The sequence below is a fragment of the Rhopalosiphum maidis genome, chromosome 2, assembly GCF_003676215.2.
Source record: "Rhopalosiphum maidis isolate BTI-1 chromosome 2, ASM367621v3, whole genome shotgun sequence".
Lineage (NCBI taxonomy): Eukaryota > Metazoa > Arthropoda > Insecta > Hemiptera > Aphididae > Rhopalosiphum > Rhopalosiphum maidis.
Window position 1 is genome coordinate 3,211,585 of NC_040878.1, and position 18,428 is coordinate 3,230,012.

Here is an 18,428-nt window from a genome sequence, read left to right on the forward strand (position 1 = left end):
GAAGCCGTATTCCGACCTACACGTAATATGTAGCATTTCCGATGGCGCACGTGTGTCTATTTAACAACGGTTTTGTACGATTTCCTAGACGTCGGAAGCCTTTCCGGACATCCTACGGGTTTTTCGTGCGAGTCAAAGTAATATATATATATATATTATGGCGTTGATGTACGGTGGGTCAGAGCGGGGACGGATAATCCACTTTAGCGATAGATTTTCGACGATATACGAGTAATAATATGTACCTCGATATATTTATATATACTAGCGTAATGCGAGGATACACAAACCATATAACATATATATTGTACACTACGACAAATACACTTTACTGCACAGACGACTACTACGACAACGCGCAAAGTATCAGAACCGGAAGGAATACCTGCAGTGGATAGGCTGATAAAAACCGTTCTGTGGTCTCTCGTGGGTAATACTGTTCATGGGAATTCCGGGGCTTGTCACGTATTGCATCATTAATATATATAAATATATTTATGCGTGTACGTGTATATATACATCTAAAAGCTAAAGCCCAAATATATACAACGTTTGACAAGATTTTGTGTACCGCGTACCTATATATAGGTATATATATGTATTATATATAAAGTTTTGAACTGTAACCCGTAGGTACATTTTAGGAAGTTGCTATCTCATGCCGAGTTTATATAGGTACATCCTTTTCGAATGATGAAAACAAAATAAATAATCATTTTAATATTCTATAAAATGCAACCGACCGACTATCATATTCTATACGTTGCACCTATATTATTTACTTTCACGCGCAGAGTTATTTTTTATTAGTCGGGCGTGAATAATTTAGGGTTGTCAATACATATAATGAATATATTATATATATATACATAGAGGTAGTTAAAATATAAATGGAAAAATACGCATTACATAATATACATTTAGGTAAAATACATTTAGAATATCCACACATAACGCGTGGATCTGTTGACAGTAAGCTCGGTATGTGACTGAATTTATGAGGGTTAAACGTGGTTAATGGTACTTCGTCAATCTCCCCTTATAACGGTCCGCGCCATATTTTATACCGATATTGACAAACAAACTTAACTCTCAAACTAAATGAATTATAATAAATAAATAAAAAGTGAATAAATTCATTCAAACAAATCGTGTACAAGTATAATAAAATATCAGACTTGTAATTTAAATACATCCAGTTATTCAGAAATATTTATTGTAGTATAAACTTATTTAATTTTATAATAAAGGTATATCATTATCTTTTCTTCTGAAGTACCTTTATAGATAATCTTTTTCTTCATATAGTTAACACAACAAGCAATAATACATATAAATGATTATTATTTAATCTTACTGTTATATGTGGAGCTTGATAAACTTATTTGGAGGGGCTGAGCCCCGGCTCTATTTTTTCATAAGCTTTATTATTTACATAGATTTATAACATAAATTAAAAAATTGGAATTAACTAATTTAAATATAATATTTCCACGTAAATATACAGGTATTTTTATAGATTAAATGTGTTTATTAATTAATAAATATTATGAAATATTACAAGTATCCAAAAAAATAGGTACAAAATGATTGTCAGTGGATGGCAGGCTAATTGTTTATTTAGGAGAGCTTATCTTCTGTCAATGAATATTATGGTTTACACTGTGTATAAAATGTATATCTTATTATTGAACTGTAAATTAAAATACTTGGTAATTAAAATAAATATTTATTTTTTTATAAAAATATAAAATAACTATTAATAAATTAATTTTTATAATATTAAATTTATAATTTGTATATGGACATTGAGTTGTCTACTAAAAAACAGTGTAAGCTAATGAGCAAAATTTTAAATTTTAATTCAATTAAAAATACGAAATAATACATAATGTATAAACGTCAAACAGTAATAATAATTAATAATTTACGTATATGTATTATAGCAGGTTCATCAACATTCAAAATGATTATATTATATTTTTATTTTACGATAATTAAATTAAATACCTTTCACGTCTTTGACTTTAACATACTAGTTAATTTGATATATATTGTATTAAATATAAACGTTTTAAGTATCAAAAAAGTAATTATTACTTAATATCAAGCCAGTATTAAATATCTTTTGAAAATTAAAACATTACTCTTTGCGCGCTTGGTAAATGAGGTTATTCAAGCTAGTATTAAATAAAAGATTAAAATATTATGATTTATTACTCGATACGGGCTAAAAGTACTGCTTAAAGTATTATTACATTTTTAAATTTATGTGTTGAGTACAAAAATTATAGTCATAAATTATATCAAATTATTTTAAATGATAATATTGATATAAAAAAATAACTATAATATAAAATATTTTAATAACACATAATTTGAAATTATTTTAACTTGTGCGTAAAGACATTATACAGATTAATTTATTATATAGTATTTACAGAAATATATAAACATACTTAAAAAAGTATTCGTTGACAATAATCCCTTATAAATGTAAGAAATCAATAGTAAATACAAAAATTTAAATTTTAAAGTGTGATATTTTGTAATTGATTTTCCAGTTGAGTTACGTTAAATTAAGTTTCAGAACCTTAACTTCGATTCCAGCATTTTCGTTCACTAGGTATTCATTCGGTTTACTTGCAGGCCAATGTTGTCGGGAAAAGAGTATTTGCTAATTTTATATTTCATCCATGCGTTAAAATCGGAAATAGCCATTGTTTTATCTCGTTAATTTTACAAATTATCTCGAGAATGTGTAATGTACTACAATAACGTGATCAGAATTTCATATCAGAAAAATAGTACGGATTACATTAAGATAATCTTAAGCAATCTTTCGGCCTAGCTTTACGAAATACAGTTTTAGATTAAACTGTGCTGTGCAAATACACAAAAGGTTCAAAATAAAAAATATTGTACGAATCATGCATTTTTTTCCTATTCAAATTTAGCGTAATCTTCTGAGTATTTTAAGCTTGGAGGATACTGCTCATAATGCACATTCGGACACATGTAGGATTACATTTTGTGCATATATATTATATAGCAGATACCTATATATAATATATTCGTAATCCGTTTACGTCACAGACTGGTTATTTTTATTTTTTCGGCAACTTTTCGTTTTACCCTAGAAAATTACGAAATTTTTTATTTAACCAACAGTCTCCCTATATTTTTTGACGAAATGCTTGAAAATATTACATAGCAATGATAATAATAATAAAAGCTTTATATAATAGCTATTCCGCGCATCCACCACAAATGAATTGCAGTAAATCGATACTAAATGTACGCTGCAAAGGTTCGACGTTTAGGTTTAATATAGTTATATAGAGTAGTATACGTTGATATTATATAGTTGGTTGAGACCGTATAGATAATTAGACGGGGGTATAGTTTTTCGTTTTTTATTTGTCGGTTCGATAAGCGTTGATTCTAAACGTGTTATGTACCTATATTAATAATATTATACAACGGTTAATCGATTTATGTAATAATATATCGGACTACGGGTATGTTGGTTTAATAATATATATCAGACTATATACTCCAGTAGCAGTAATACAGCGGGGTAGTTGACGCAAATCTTTACACGATGTATAATAACACTTGCATCGCAATCAATCGCTATGTAATCGTATCATAACATATTTTATTTAATTTTTAATTTATTTACTATAGTATATATAATATTTTTTTTACACACACGGTTTTCGAGTGCCATCAACCCCTATCCGTATTATATTATCGTGTATCGATCGACGACTGGCTGGGGTTGCCGTCTACGTAACATATACACGGTGGATATATAATACCTACGCACGCCGCTAGCTACGCAGTAGTAATAATAATATCATAATAATCGTCATTTCAGCCGTACGGTGTGTGCCCGCGATGAGTTCAACCGAGAAACACGTGTACGGCGGCGACGCGACTGTGCGTATAGTGTTAGTGTGTGCGATGTGCGTGGTGCGTCGCATGTAGGCACGAACACGGGCAAACAATACGCACTTCTGATTTATATTTTTATCTATACATTATATATTATGCATTTTAGGTATATTATTGGTTTAATGTCATCGACAGCTGCCCTGTTTCCATGGTATACATAATATTATAAGACGTTCGTACGGGCGGCGGCTTCGGCGGTTAGTTGTGCCATTCAACTCGAATAAAAGGCAGACTTGGGCTGGTTGGTTATACCTGCAGATTTGTAGTAGAGCACATCACAATAATTCATTTTTGACACGTGAAATTATGTATACTACGTATTGTGTAATGCGAATGCCCGCGACCATCTATCAGCGGCGTATCTAACACATTTTTTTTTTATTACGATTGACCTTTATTTTTTTAGATATCGGTCAGTCGACTTATCGAGTGGGAGGAAACAGCCAGCGCATAGTATACGATTCAAATTTTAAAAAAAGCTATTATTGCTCGTTATTTATTATTAATTGTAAATAACACGGTTATACGCGGTAACGAATAAATAACAATTCATTTGTGGACCATTCATGTAACGGAAAATTGGCCAGCTAAACATGTTTGCGACGCCTGACATGAAACCTAACGCATACCTATGTTATATAATATAAATATATATATATATTATGTGCATTGCCGTAATTTTATTGTTATAATAGTGTATTCGTGTATAGTGTACTGCTACTGCTGCCGGCGTGTTACGCATTGATAAAATTCGCCTGTGCACGCTATAAATTTGACCCTATATAGATTTCGTGCCAGACCCGACGCGTCACGGGCATCATGTTGTTATATCATTATTATCATTGTTGTTATTATTATTACTATTATTATTATTTGTTTTCTGTACACTGCGAGTAGTGCAAGTGTATAAGAACAATAAGTCCAGATTACGACGTCTGTGATTTGTTTTGTTTGATTTTATTCTATATCGATAAAACTGTCTGTAAAAAAACGATAAAAATTAAAATCCCGCAGTTTTTCCGTTGTCCTTATTATACATTATAAAATTTAAGTACGTGAATATCAACAGTGCACAAATAAAGTTGTGTCGTTCATATATGCACTTATAGATTATCGACGTAGTAGGTACTTCAACAAAGTCTATTATTACTGAATAGTAGGTACTCATACTAGTCATACTCTATAATGTACACAGAATTTTTTCCGTTTTGTTGAGTGTTCTATAATACATATCAGCATAATATATCCTCCCAGTATCCTTTTAACATATTATCTACTCTCTGACAGTTTTTGTCGCTTCCACAAAATCTAAACGTCTGCACCTATGTGAATCATAATACAGTAGGGATATATTTTTACTAAACGTGCAATAATTCATAGTTACTTAAAAAAAAAAAATTCCCTGAAGGTATTAACTATTATTTATGTTTAGCCTAGAATAAATAATTTTTTGATATACATTTATTTATTTCACGCCAAAAACAAAAATAATTGATTAAATTAAAAAAAAAAAATTTGTGAATTATAAATTGTTATTTGGTATGAAATAGCTATGATTATTTCTGTTTAATTACAAAAAAGTAACGAACATTCCCAAAAAAATATCCACTTTAATGTTTGTTCGTATTCGAGTATCCTACATTTTTGCTACAGGGATGGTACGTGGCTTTATGCTGCTGCTTCGTTAAGTTCACCCAAAAATTGTAGTACAGGGCTGGTTAATCTTGATAAAAAAATATGTATTCAAATCTCCGTTTAAATAATAATAATATAGCGTTATAAATTATTGTATGCAATATAATTAATCGCCTCTATTTTGGTTTGATCGTATTCGCGAATAATTCGATTGCTGCGTACAATAATAATATGTGTGTGTGTGTGTTTCGTAGACGTTTAGAACGCCGCAAACATAATTAAGTGTATACACTGTATACCGCATAAAATCCATGCCAGTTCTAGTAATCCTCTCGCCGGAAAAACCGTTCGAAATCTCCCCTCCTATCCCTCGCCGTGTTACAGCAGCCAAGAACAACGCAATAAGTTACTGTAATAATACTGAGATATATATATATATATACATACATAGGTTCGTTGAAATCCTCTGAAATGAATCGAAACCGTAGTACCGCAATACTGTGATATTTTTTTGGCCTCGTCGTTCGAATAAATAATTCTTAACGCGCCTACGGGGAATTTCGCATCTAAAAAAAAAAATAAAAAAAAAAAAAAAAAACGTAAATAGGATCTAAAGGCAATTTACTTAACGGAACACGGCGACCACCGATATCGTAACTAAAATATATAAATATTACAATAATCGAGTGTGGTGTAATGCGATTTTTATGTCGACGGGAGCAGTTGCAGTAGTAAAACACACACACAAGCCCGGCCCGACCGCGTTCGGTTTTTCCCGCCACAACGGCGGCTCCTCTCGCCAAAGAGGTTCGGTTCTGCGTGCGTCGCGGGTCCATCGTCTGCCGCCCGTCCGTAGCAGTTGTTGTCATCGTCGTCTTCAACAGTGTCCGTCCCGTCCACCGCCACCAGCGGAGCCCCACGTCTTGCGCAGTGCGCACGGACCGTTCGACGATAATTAATAGTGTTTAATATTGTTTTGACGTTTTCGTCGTTTCCTCTCTCCAATAATAATTATTATCGCAACGCGAACGTCGACGGTTTCTTTTCGGACGATCGTCTCTATATAACTACCCTTAGTCGTTACGGAGTTGATTGATTATTTACCGTTCGGCGATGTTCGAAAAAATGTGAGTATCTTTTATACGATATTGTAATCATACACAACTAATAAATAACTACATAATCGTGACGTTAATCACTGAACATATTAATATTTTATATTATGGTAATACACACATTGCGATAGTAAAAATAGAGCGTTTAACTTTTGTACGAATTTTGCGTCGTACCGTTTTTTTATTATAATAATATAATATTTTAGCGTCGCGTACGAAAAATAACAGTCGCGCGCTGCCCTCGCCTAGCCGGTGTTATATTATTATGATCGCTTTTCGTTTTCTTCGCATCTGCAAACACGATCGCTGCGACGTTCTCGGCACGTTTTCAATTAATGTAAAGTAGGTATATCATCGTACAAATATCGTATTCGCCGAGACTATATGATACGGGTTAGGTGCGAAAAATCAGATTGCGCGAAATATTACAAAAAATAACAAACTACTGTTTGAACAATTTGCAATTTCATCGGGCACTCGGTATAAATTTAAACTTTAGGTATGTATACCGAGAGCGTAAAACTAATATTGCCGTGCGTGGTATATGTATAATATTGTGAACGCGTGTTCTAAACTTGCATTATAACAATCAGCTCTATTATCGTTTATCAGCAAGACGATTTTTCGTTTACTAGTTTTTAATGTTTTTATAGTGCTGTTGGGTCGTAATTGTAACAGGGCGTTAAAAAATGTTATTATACCTACGTTTAGGGATAGGTATTAAACGATTACACCCATATTTATAACAGAATATTATGTACTTTCAAATTTTTATCTCGTGAAATGCCGCTCGTACAACACGCGTATAATTTTGTTAAATAACGCAAACTGAAACGATTAGTAAGCCGTGCGTGTTGTTGGCCATTTTAAACGGCAAAGTACATAATATTATTATTGTGGCCGTCGTTCCGACTACTCGGTATTAATTTTTATTCCAGTGATGACCCAGCAGCAGTCTACTATAATTATACCTGATAGTAGGTAGCCAAGTTTTTTTTTTTTTATTTTTGTACACGGGCGTTTTGTCTCATTTTACGACCGTGGTGGAATTATAGTATTGATGAGGGGCACACGAAGGGACTATGTAAGAAAAAAACCATAATAATATACAACGCGTTATTGTCCGTTCTTCTTATCTGAGTTTTTCGTTTTTATACCCGCGCCACAATTTATTATGTACAACTGCAAAAACAATAATAATATGTCTCGTCTTCTGTCTACGACCCGATCGTCAGGGGATCTCCTGAAAATTATAAACCTTCATTTTGCTCTTTGTTTTCTCCACAGTTTCTAAAACCGTAACTGGCGCACGCACTTGATGAGCCTCTTTTATTCTTAATGCATACGATATTATGCACTCGTACACGTTGTCTATAACTGTTGTTAAGTATTATTATATTATTTCACGAAGACGCGATCAGAAGAGAGTTCCCGATAATAACTTTGATCGTCGTCGACGGGCTTTTTACCGAAGACGACAAGATGGCCTGAAGCACTCATCACTACGTCAGCAACTATTTTTCAATGGGCCTCGTTTTATTCGTACCCCCTTCTCTTCAATGACGAAAGTAGTTCTCCTCATCGCCTGTTGTTCTAAAGCTGCCGAGTACACTTTTTTCCACGCCATCCCCGTTTTTTGCGACCCGAGTCCATGCCGCCTTGACATGGACGAGAGTGAGGTGGCACGCGTATCTCGCATATACCTAATAGTATAACCTCCACTCAACGTTTTTAATAAAATAAAAGCACAGTTGAGTGTTTCAAAAAACAAAAATTACATACTTTTCACAGCCGTGTATTGTGCGTATTCTCTAATAAGTTGGTACCTACATTGTAGCAAATATCGGTACATTTTTATATTATTATTATTATTATTTATTATGTACGATGATGATATAATATTGGTAAACACAGTAAACTGACGAATAAATGTGCACATTTGATCGCCTTGTGGTAGTTCGCAAGCTCCGCCCGTAACCCTTATTCGCACAACGGTATCTACCCGACCCTTCCAAACCACGGCGGACAAGGGTGGAATCGCGCACTTGAATACTGCCGTCACTGCGGAATACGACGCGGCACGCCACCAATCAACTGGGGAGACGTAGACGTCCCCGTGATTGTGGCGTGGGTTGAGCACGTGCCGCTGACGTCGATACTGGACAAATTTCCTAAAACATTATTACATCGCTGCAAGTGGTCTTTGGTTTTTAGTAACGTTTGTACCTAACCATCTGATCCGTGGTTATAGTTGGTAGAGTAGGATTATCCACTGGAGAACCATTATCAATATTTGGCATATACATTACACGTCTTTTTATACGACGAATCTCGAGTCCTAATCTATGTTTGAACTGCAATTATATATCTATACATTTATATGCACTACGAAAAAACGATATTAATGCCAACACGTAAAAACTTGTAATATTGTATTTTAACTGTCTCCAGAATTAATAAAGATCGATCAAATGTGCGACGTATAACTTCGCTTATTACGCAACTTATACATCAGTTGTAAATTATGATTGACACACATGGATAATAGTTTATGTGATTTTCGGTATATAAATATTATTATAGTAAGGTATTATAACTAGGAGTTACAGCGAAATTATTATTTTGAAAGGCTATATTGTAGTTAGCAATTATACAAATACTTTTGTTTTCTTGTGTTAAAAATAAATTATTCATGAAATAGAATCTGCGTCACTTTTAACTGTAAACACTATACTATATGCTTGGCCAAGTATTCCTGACATTTGAAGGTTAAAAACTATTTTACCTTTTCAATTTAACTTGAAAGGGATACTTCATAAATATAATTTTAACTTGTATTATACACTTTTGTAGGGATACATACACTTTAGCAGTCATCGTAGCTTTGGATTCCGCCATTTCGTGATAAAATATTATTTTCTTCTGTTCATATAGCTATAATATACAACCGTTAAATAAAACTTAATGGGTTTAAAAACATTTTATAAATATTACTACATCTTGCAACAATGACAATATTAAAACATTTTTCAAACACTCATCCCCTTTTAGAATATTAAAAATTCTATTTTCATTTAAATTTCATACCAACTTATGACATTCACCCTTAATATTTTATTTATAATTATGTATATTCTAATGTGCGAAGTATTCTTCGTAACTATAATATATAATAAATTGTAACTATTATAATAAATATACCAATTCACCAAACATACATTTTAACAAATCGATTTTAAAACTGCTGTATTGGGTTTTTCAGTAAGAAACACTATTTTTGCGATAATAATTATTTTAATTTTTTAATTTCTACCTTGACTAAAACATTCATCTTAACATTTATAAATATGTATGTATATTAAGTATATTATACTAATATCATATCATATGTTTAAAATATCAAGACTTATAGAAATTTTAGAAGTGTAACAGTTATAATAAGAAATAATAATAATATATTATTATTGTTATATTTCTAAAAAATTAAACAATGTATTTTACTCAATAAAAATATGATAAATCGTCGTATTTTGATTTGAAAAAAAAACACTGACCAGTCTAAAACTGGATCGTATATCTATCATTCTTCTGCTTGTATATAGTCAGTTTGAATTGTTTCTTCGATGTACGTACTATCTTGAATACAGAATACATCACTCGCTCCTCCCTCCCACTAACACATTGTCGGCTCTGCATACTGAATAACATTTATCGATTTTAAAGTGTAAAAAATAAAATGTTCATTTTTTTTTTTTTTTTATCTTGGTTTCGTTTGATTTAAACGCAATCATTGACGTCTTGGGTTTGTTGGAACGTATTGAAGTATTAATAATTTTGAACTATATTTCCTTTTCAACGTCAAAATGCGTTTGCCATTTCCGTTTCTTTTTCTTGGTCAAAGTGTTTTTATTTTTATTTTGTTGTCGATTAAATTAAATTTTTTTAGCCTTTATAAAAATGGCTGTATATAATTTTTTTTTCCATTCATTGCTTTATGTGACGACTAAGTTAATTGAAAAACTGTACAGTTTGAACGTGACGAAAAGATAAGCAATAATTTTGTATTATATTTTATATATATATATTATAAAATAATTATGAAATACCGATAAACTTAAAAAGGTTTGAATGGTCTGATCTGACGTGTCATCATGAAGTTATTGATTTTTTTTTTACCCTCAAGTTCTATCATTGTAATCGTGATAGGTAATTAATTCGTGAAGCACAATAGTATACTAGTCTATTAAGTTTAACATTGACTGACGGATGATTAATACATTTTTGCTTTATTGCAAAGTTGTGTATAGGTGCTTTGGCCAAGTTCTGAATAGACGGATGCTAGGGGGAAAGGGACATTTAACTAATAAATATAATATATCAAAATGATTAATGTACACCAAAAAAAGAGTGTCTACAACTAAATGTTATCAATTTATGTTCTGCGTTTAAACGTGTAAAAGATAATAAACGATATCGTGTATCCGCTCAACTCGTGTTGTAATAGTGTCCTATAAGACATTTAAAAATAAAATCTCGCGTCATATAGTTATAAATACAATACAAACATTAACTCAGTTATTTACGTATAATCAACTAGAGTAATAATTTTTTTAACATAAACTATGTGCAAAAAATAAATATATAATATATTTATATTGGCTATAATAGATATTCTAATCACATAATTTAATTTACTAAGTTTTTAGAATGATTCATTGTTTAAATTAAATTTTAATTGTTTGCATTAAATTTCATCTTCGTATTTAATTTGACTTGCCAACGTAAATGACTTATTATTATTGTACTTTACTTCTATGTGTATAGTTCAGATATATGTTATAGTTATAGTACTATTATTTAACAGTTCTATTATTACTAGTCGTAAATACGTTCAGATACACATTTTCGCTACATTATTGTACAACTTACGCTAATTTATTATTGATACAGTTCTACGGTAGGTTTACAGTTATGCACATTTTATTAGAACATTTAATTGACCGACAATATTAAAAGTAAATTATTGTATGTGTTTTGTACCGTCATGTCATGTGATGCTCATTCACGCACCACGATGCCATATAAATATTTAAAAAAAACTGTTAAGATTGTATTTTCTAATATTTTACTGTTGGCAAATTATACACTGAATGTATAAAAGTATTAACATTGATTTAACACTTATTTTATCATTCTATAAAAAATAAAAATGTTTTAACGGCATAAAATGACTATGAAAACTTCATACACATTAATGATTTCTAACTAACATAATTAATTATACACTAATTAAAATTATTTTATGATTGCTCATTTAATTACAAAGTATATTTTGTCTTAATATACTTTCATATTTCAAGTGATTTTAAAAAGTAACATTTAGATTATAAGTATATAATCCTGTATGTAGATTTGTAAAATGCATTATTTTGTATACCTACATCTTAAATAAACAGATAATATTCTATTTAATCAATATTCATTACAACTTTGTGTAGGTACTACATAATGTTAAGATGCAATAATATTATACATTTACAATATGAATGCCTATCTACAATTGTTTAAATATTTATATAGCTATTTACGAATTGACAAGCTATGCATATATTTGTGCTGTTATTATAACTCACAATACTTAAAACTATTCCTTATTAATACTTTTATACTAGAAAACTCATATTTTCAAATCACGATGTATAAAGTTACTTAATCCTTAAAAAATGATACATTATTGAGTAAAAGTCAACTACACAACTATTTTATTGTAATAAATAATAAAAAAGTACAAGTTTTTAAATGTTCATTCCAAAGCTATTACCAAATGTTTTGTTACATTTGAGTTGAAACTTTAAGCATTTAATAATTCATCATATCATATAATTATTATTATATCTACACGCAAAAAAAAAATTAATTATCAAAAAAAAAAAAAATACATATTTTCATAATTGTTTTTATTTTTTCAAAATTATATAGTTATAGTATACAAACCCTCATGAGTGCTAGCTACCTCACTCCTTAAATTAAAGCATACAAATTATAGTTATGACAAATTTATTTTTAGTGCAAATCCTCATAAAATGTATATATTATTATTTATTATCATTCAATCTAATTCTTAATCATTTATAAACCGAAAATAATCGTGAGGTATGAAATCCGTCATTGTTTAATAATCGAAATATCTATATAATACGTATAATATATGTCGTACATGCTTTAATATGTTTACAAGCTCGAAAGCCGAACAAAAAATTGAGTAATAAGTGAAAACATTGAGATCGGGTGTTTTCAAATATATATTGTACTTAATTTATATAAAACCTTAACGTATTAATATATACTTAAACAATGATATGTTTGTATATCATGTAGGTATAATAAGACTTCATTTTAATATAAAAAAATATCGTTTTATCAAAACATGATATAAATATTATACACATTAATAATAAGTACTACAGTACTTCGATGGCACGCATACTTAATAAGATCCATTTATTTGGTTTTCATGACGATTTCAATAATAATAAAGAAATTAAAAAAAAAGAAGAGATTATTATTAATTTTCTTCTACTGCATTCCGTTGTTGCGATGGTATTGTTCGTTGTTGTTGGTATGCGTTATTGAGAGAGATGAATGTTGCTCACTCAGATGACAGCTCCGAAAATGTCCCGCGACAGCAGTACGATTCAAATACGTGACATTACTGCTGTGACAGGACAATATCGGAGTGTTATCCATTAAACGTTGTCGTCGTAAAAAGTATTTCGTTGCTGGGTGTCTCTCCGAGGCGTGCTGCTCCGTGTATATTTTGTAGTCTGCAAAAATCCTGTGAAACACATACGTGATATTATGTCATTTTTATAAACAATTTTTAGCTGGTTTTTTTTTTATTATAAATACATTATTATTTATTTACGTATTAGAGCAAAGTTTGTGTAGACTTACCATTTATGTTGTTATTGTTGTTGTGACGTAGCTGTTGTTGGTAATGATTGTATGTCGCCGTAATATTGCTGTTTATCATCGCGTACATCTTCCGTTGATAATTAATATTACGATCGAAATTCTTCACCTGTAGACCTACATAAAAAAAAAATATATATATTATTAATAATAATTATAGACGCAAAATAAAGAAGAATATAATTCGCGCGTAACGGCCTAACGCTATACAATTTTTATGTGTTAATTACAACGTTTTAACATTATTTTTTTCCGTGTATATAGTTTGGGAGTGGATCAAATGGCTACGTTGGCCGAACACGCGGCTGACTTCAGCGGCATGTTGGCCGCGAGTGGCATGGGCATGCCGCAGCCGATGACCGCCGCACCGGTGCCGCTTGCCTTGCACCCGCACCACCAGTCGGTGCGCGGCCCTCTGCCGGGCCTTGTAAAAATCGCTCAGCCTCAACCGACGGCGGTGTCGGCGGCCAACAAGGCGGGTTCACCGCTACAAAACGGCAACCAGTCCGCTCAAGACGTCGCGGCCGTAGTAGCCGCACAACAGCAACAGCAACAACAACAGCAACAGCAACAGCAACTACAGCAACAGGCCATCATCAGCGGTGGTAAACAAAACGGCGCCGTGGCGGTCGAACAGATGGTTTCGGCACCATCGCCCAGCGGCCGGTCCACACCAAACAGCAGTACCGAAGGCACGTCGGCCAAACTGTTCGTCGGTGGTCTCAGTTGGCAGACGTCAGCCGACAAGCTCAAACAATATTTTGGCATGTTTGGTGACGTGACCAACGTACTCATCATGAAAGACCCAATCACGCAGGTAAGAATTTCGACCGACGGTAGAGGATTTTGTGTTGTAAATTCGTCCCACGTAACGTAAATAATATTATTGTATTTTTAGTTATTTATTTATTATTTTTTTATTTTTCGCAGAGGAGTCGCGGATTTGGATTCATCACATTCTCGGATGCGGAAACTGTGGAGAAAGTGTTGGCCGTGCCCATACACACGTTAGACGGCAAGAAGATCGACCCGAAACACGCAACGCCCAAGAACCGCCCAAAGGCCGGCAGCAAGACCAAAAAGATATTCGTAGGCGGTGTCAGCCAGGACACCACCGCAGACGAGGTAAAGGCGTACTTCAGCCAGTTTGGAAAGGTGGAAGAGACGGTGATGCTGATGGACCAACACACCAAGCGTCATCGCGGCTTCGGGTTCGTCACGTTCGAGAACGATGACATTGTGGACACGATATGCGAGATCCACTTCCACACGATCAAGAACAAGAAGGTGGAGTGCAAGAAGGCACAGCCCAAGGAACTAGTGCAGCCAGCGGCCGCGGCCGCCGCGGGTCTGTTGCTGGGCAAGCGCCCTGTGTTGGTCGGTGGACCGCTCGGCGTCCGTGTGGCTGCCGCTCCAGTGACACAGGCCAGCCACCAACTGGCGGCCGTGCAACAAGCCCAGGCACAGGCCCAGGCCCAGGCTCAAGCCGCCGCGGCCGCGGTGGCCGCACACAACTACAACAAGCTGTTCGCCACGTACCCAGGACTGGCCAGCTACCGTTATGCCCCGTATCCAGTGCCGGTGTCCGCAGCCGCGGCCCCGCAGCCAGCAGCCGCCGCCCCGCAACCAGTGCCCACAGCCGCTGCGGCCACGCAGGCCGCGTATCCGGCCTACAGCCTGTCCGGCATCGACATGAGTGGCTTCCAAGGCATCGACTGGTCGTCCATGTATGGCATGGGTGGCATGTACGTTTAGGCCCGTTTCAACCCTTATTGCGCGCGTCCTGTGCTGTTTGTATGTTATGTGTTGGTCAGGTCAATTTTTTTTCGCGTAAATGAGAAAACCGAACAAAAAAATAAAACGAAAAACATTCTCTTGTTGCTCAGATACATTCTATCATTGAAATTATTTTTTTAATATTCAACCAAAAAAATCTAAAAAAAATCCCCATCTGAACCCTCCTCACCCCAACCCACACCCAACCACGTTTCATTAACTATTATGTTTTTATTATTATTCAAAATCGACGAGGCTGACAGCCAGATCTTCGGAAATCAATCCGCGCGTGTGCCATACCACTGCCTCATTGTCGTGAGTTATTTTTTCATCGGATAAAAACTAACGATTTCTAGTCAGAGTTATCATTAATATTAATTAATTATTATTATTTTTTTTTTTTTTTTTATGTATTATTATTACTATCAATAATTATTATTAATTTTTAATATTTCTCAACTTTCTAATAGTAGTGTGGTTAGTGTCTAAATAACGTGTAATTAATTAATTAGTTAATGTATTATTTTGCTCTTTAATAAAAAAAATTCCAATGATCAGTAGAGAAAATACATTCCATTAAGGACCAAAGCTCACAAGCATACATCATGACAATTTTTTTTAAATACCATTTCATCAATTATATTCTCTTTTCTCTATATATTTCATTCTCTCTCTCTCTCTCTCTCTCTTTATGCATGTATACGTATATTTAAATGTTGTATATATGTGTATACATGCATATACATGATAATTATAAATCTTTCGCTTCTTATATCAAATGCTTCTTTAAAATCAGATTTACTAACTCGCTCTAGTATTATTGTAGTTTAACTTAGAGAAAATATTAAGTACGAAAATGTATAACAAAAAACAATAATTCTTATAATATGTATATATTTTTTTGTTTATTTTCTCACTACTTATTGTATACTTAAATCAGTAGAATACAAGACATTGGAGTTGTTCAACAATTTAATTTTAGCAGTCCGCCTTAGTGATCAAATCGTACATTGTTTTTTTTGTTGTTTTTTTTTATTGTCTAAGTAATGAAAATTTCACGAGTTCAATATTTAGTTAGACACTAAAAGAGTTAAAACGTATATTATCTACTACGAATACAATAATTTAATTTTTCTGCGCGTTTTAGTTTTTAGTTTGTTAGAATTAAACAAGTAAAAATTACGAAAAGCACTGATTCGACTGGACAATACTAATTAGAACATTATTATATGTATGTAAAGCAATAATACTTAAATGGTTATTGATCTCTTTGTTTATTTATATATATTTTTTTTTTTAAATCTTTTTTTAGTATAGTTTTACTCTAGTGGTAAGCCCTCTATTTTTGTAATATTTTGAGAGTTAATAAAAAGGAAGACAAAGCAATTATACGAAAGAGGGTTAGCGATGCTTTTACATACTCCGGTTTTGTGTCGTATCCTAGACCTAGACTTTTTAGTACATTTAAAAACCTATTCTAGGTGTATATTTTTAATGTCGAAGTCATTTAGACTTGGTGTGTATTTTAACAGTATTTTTTAGTTTAGTACTTTTTTTTGTAGAGTAATATTATTAACTACTATTTATTATTAAAAAAAAAATATCTAGCTGTAAGAGTATTTAAGTGTACACTTTTTGACATTTTTTTTTATTATTATTATTATTATTATTATTATTAATTTATTTAGTTTCTGTGTAGACGTTCTCTACTATATATTCGTGTGTAGTCCTACATATAGAAAAAAAATCGTAAAAAAATATTATTAACAGTAGTTTTAGATACCTCTATATACATGGATCCTTCGTTTCTTTTATTATTTACAATTATTATCATTATTATTATTATTATTATTTTTTATTAACAATTTAGTTCTTTACGCACTCTAGTAGTTAAATGTTTAAAAATGCTGTGTTGTTTACATTATAAAACGGAAATAAATAAAAGTAGTATTTGTCAGTAGAAAATCCGACCGATCCGCTTTTGGTTATTTAATTTAATTTTAGATTTGTTTTTTTTTTTAGATCATTATTATTTAATCCATATACATATATGTGTATATATATATATTTATATACACATTTATGTATTCGAGTAAAGGAAATAATCGTATATGAAAAAAAAAACAATCTTACTCTCATCCTAACACCACACTACCGTAATGTTGTTATAATACCAATATCTATCTCTCTCTCTCTCTCTATATATATATATATATATATATATACATACTATTACCTACCTATATACTAATACTAAAATATATAATATATATTATTATTATAGTAAAATATAATAATATATTGCATGCGTATGACCGTGCGAGTGATATGTAGGTATATATCACCGCGTATGGTCCGTCCGCGTTCCACATGAGGTAAGACTCATCTCGCTCCCTTCTCCTCACCCACTCCTAATTCCAGTATCAATTGAGTGTGTGTGTGTGTGTTACACACAATACATAATATACAATATTATTCTGTTATATTATTGAAACCGTCTGTTGTACACACCGACTATATAATATTATTATTTAGACAGTAGAGTGATATTATATATATATATTATTATCATATTATTAACCCTATAACCGTTGTTGTTGCTGTTGTTATTGTTGTTTTTGTTGTTGTTGTTGTTGTTTGAAGTAGTTAAAAATATTACTAACCCATTAGAAGAATACAATATACGTATATAAGTATAATACGTAAACGGCTGCTCAGTATAATAACAATATGTACTTATACATATTTGCGTCGTAATATTAAATAGTATATAATAATTACGTGCCACTGAAATTAACCCCGGACTTATATACACACACGTACATAACACCATATTAATACGTAGTTGTATTATCGTTGTGGCTGGTTTTTATTATTACCGATAATACAATATACTTATGTATTACTTTTCGTAATCCAATTGCAGCATATCATTACTGTGTATTATATATGTAATATGCTGCGAGCAAA

At 32.2% G+C, this 18,428-nt stretch overlaps 1 protein-coding gene across 2 annotated transcripts in view; it reads left to right on the forward strand.

Moving 5' to 3' along the window:
* LOC113551453 (RNA-binding protein Musashi homolog 2) overlaps positions 1-18,012 on the forward strand; it is a 59,116-nt gene extending 41,104 nt beyond the window's left edge. For both annotated transcript variants that reach the window (XM_026953702.1, XM_026953703.1), the window contains 2 exons: positions 13,947-14,499; positions 14,613-18,012. In XM_026953702.1, coding sequence (XP_026809503.1) covers positions 13,947-14,499; positions 14,613-15,437 — 1,378 coding nt within the window. In that variant the 3' untranslated portion in view covers positions 15,438-18,012. The remainder of the gene's footprint in view (positions 1-13,946; positions 14,500-14,612) is intronic.
* Positions 18,013-18,428: the final 416 nt, after the last annotated feature.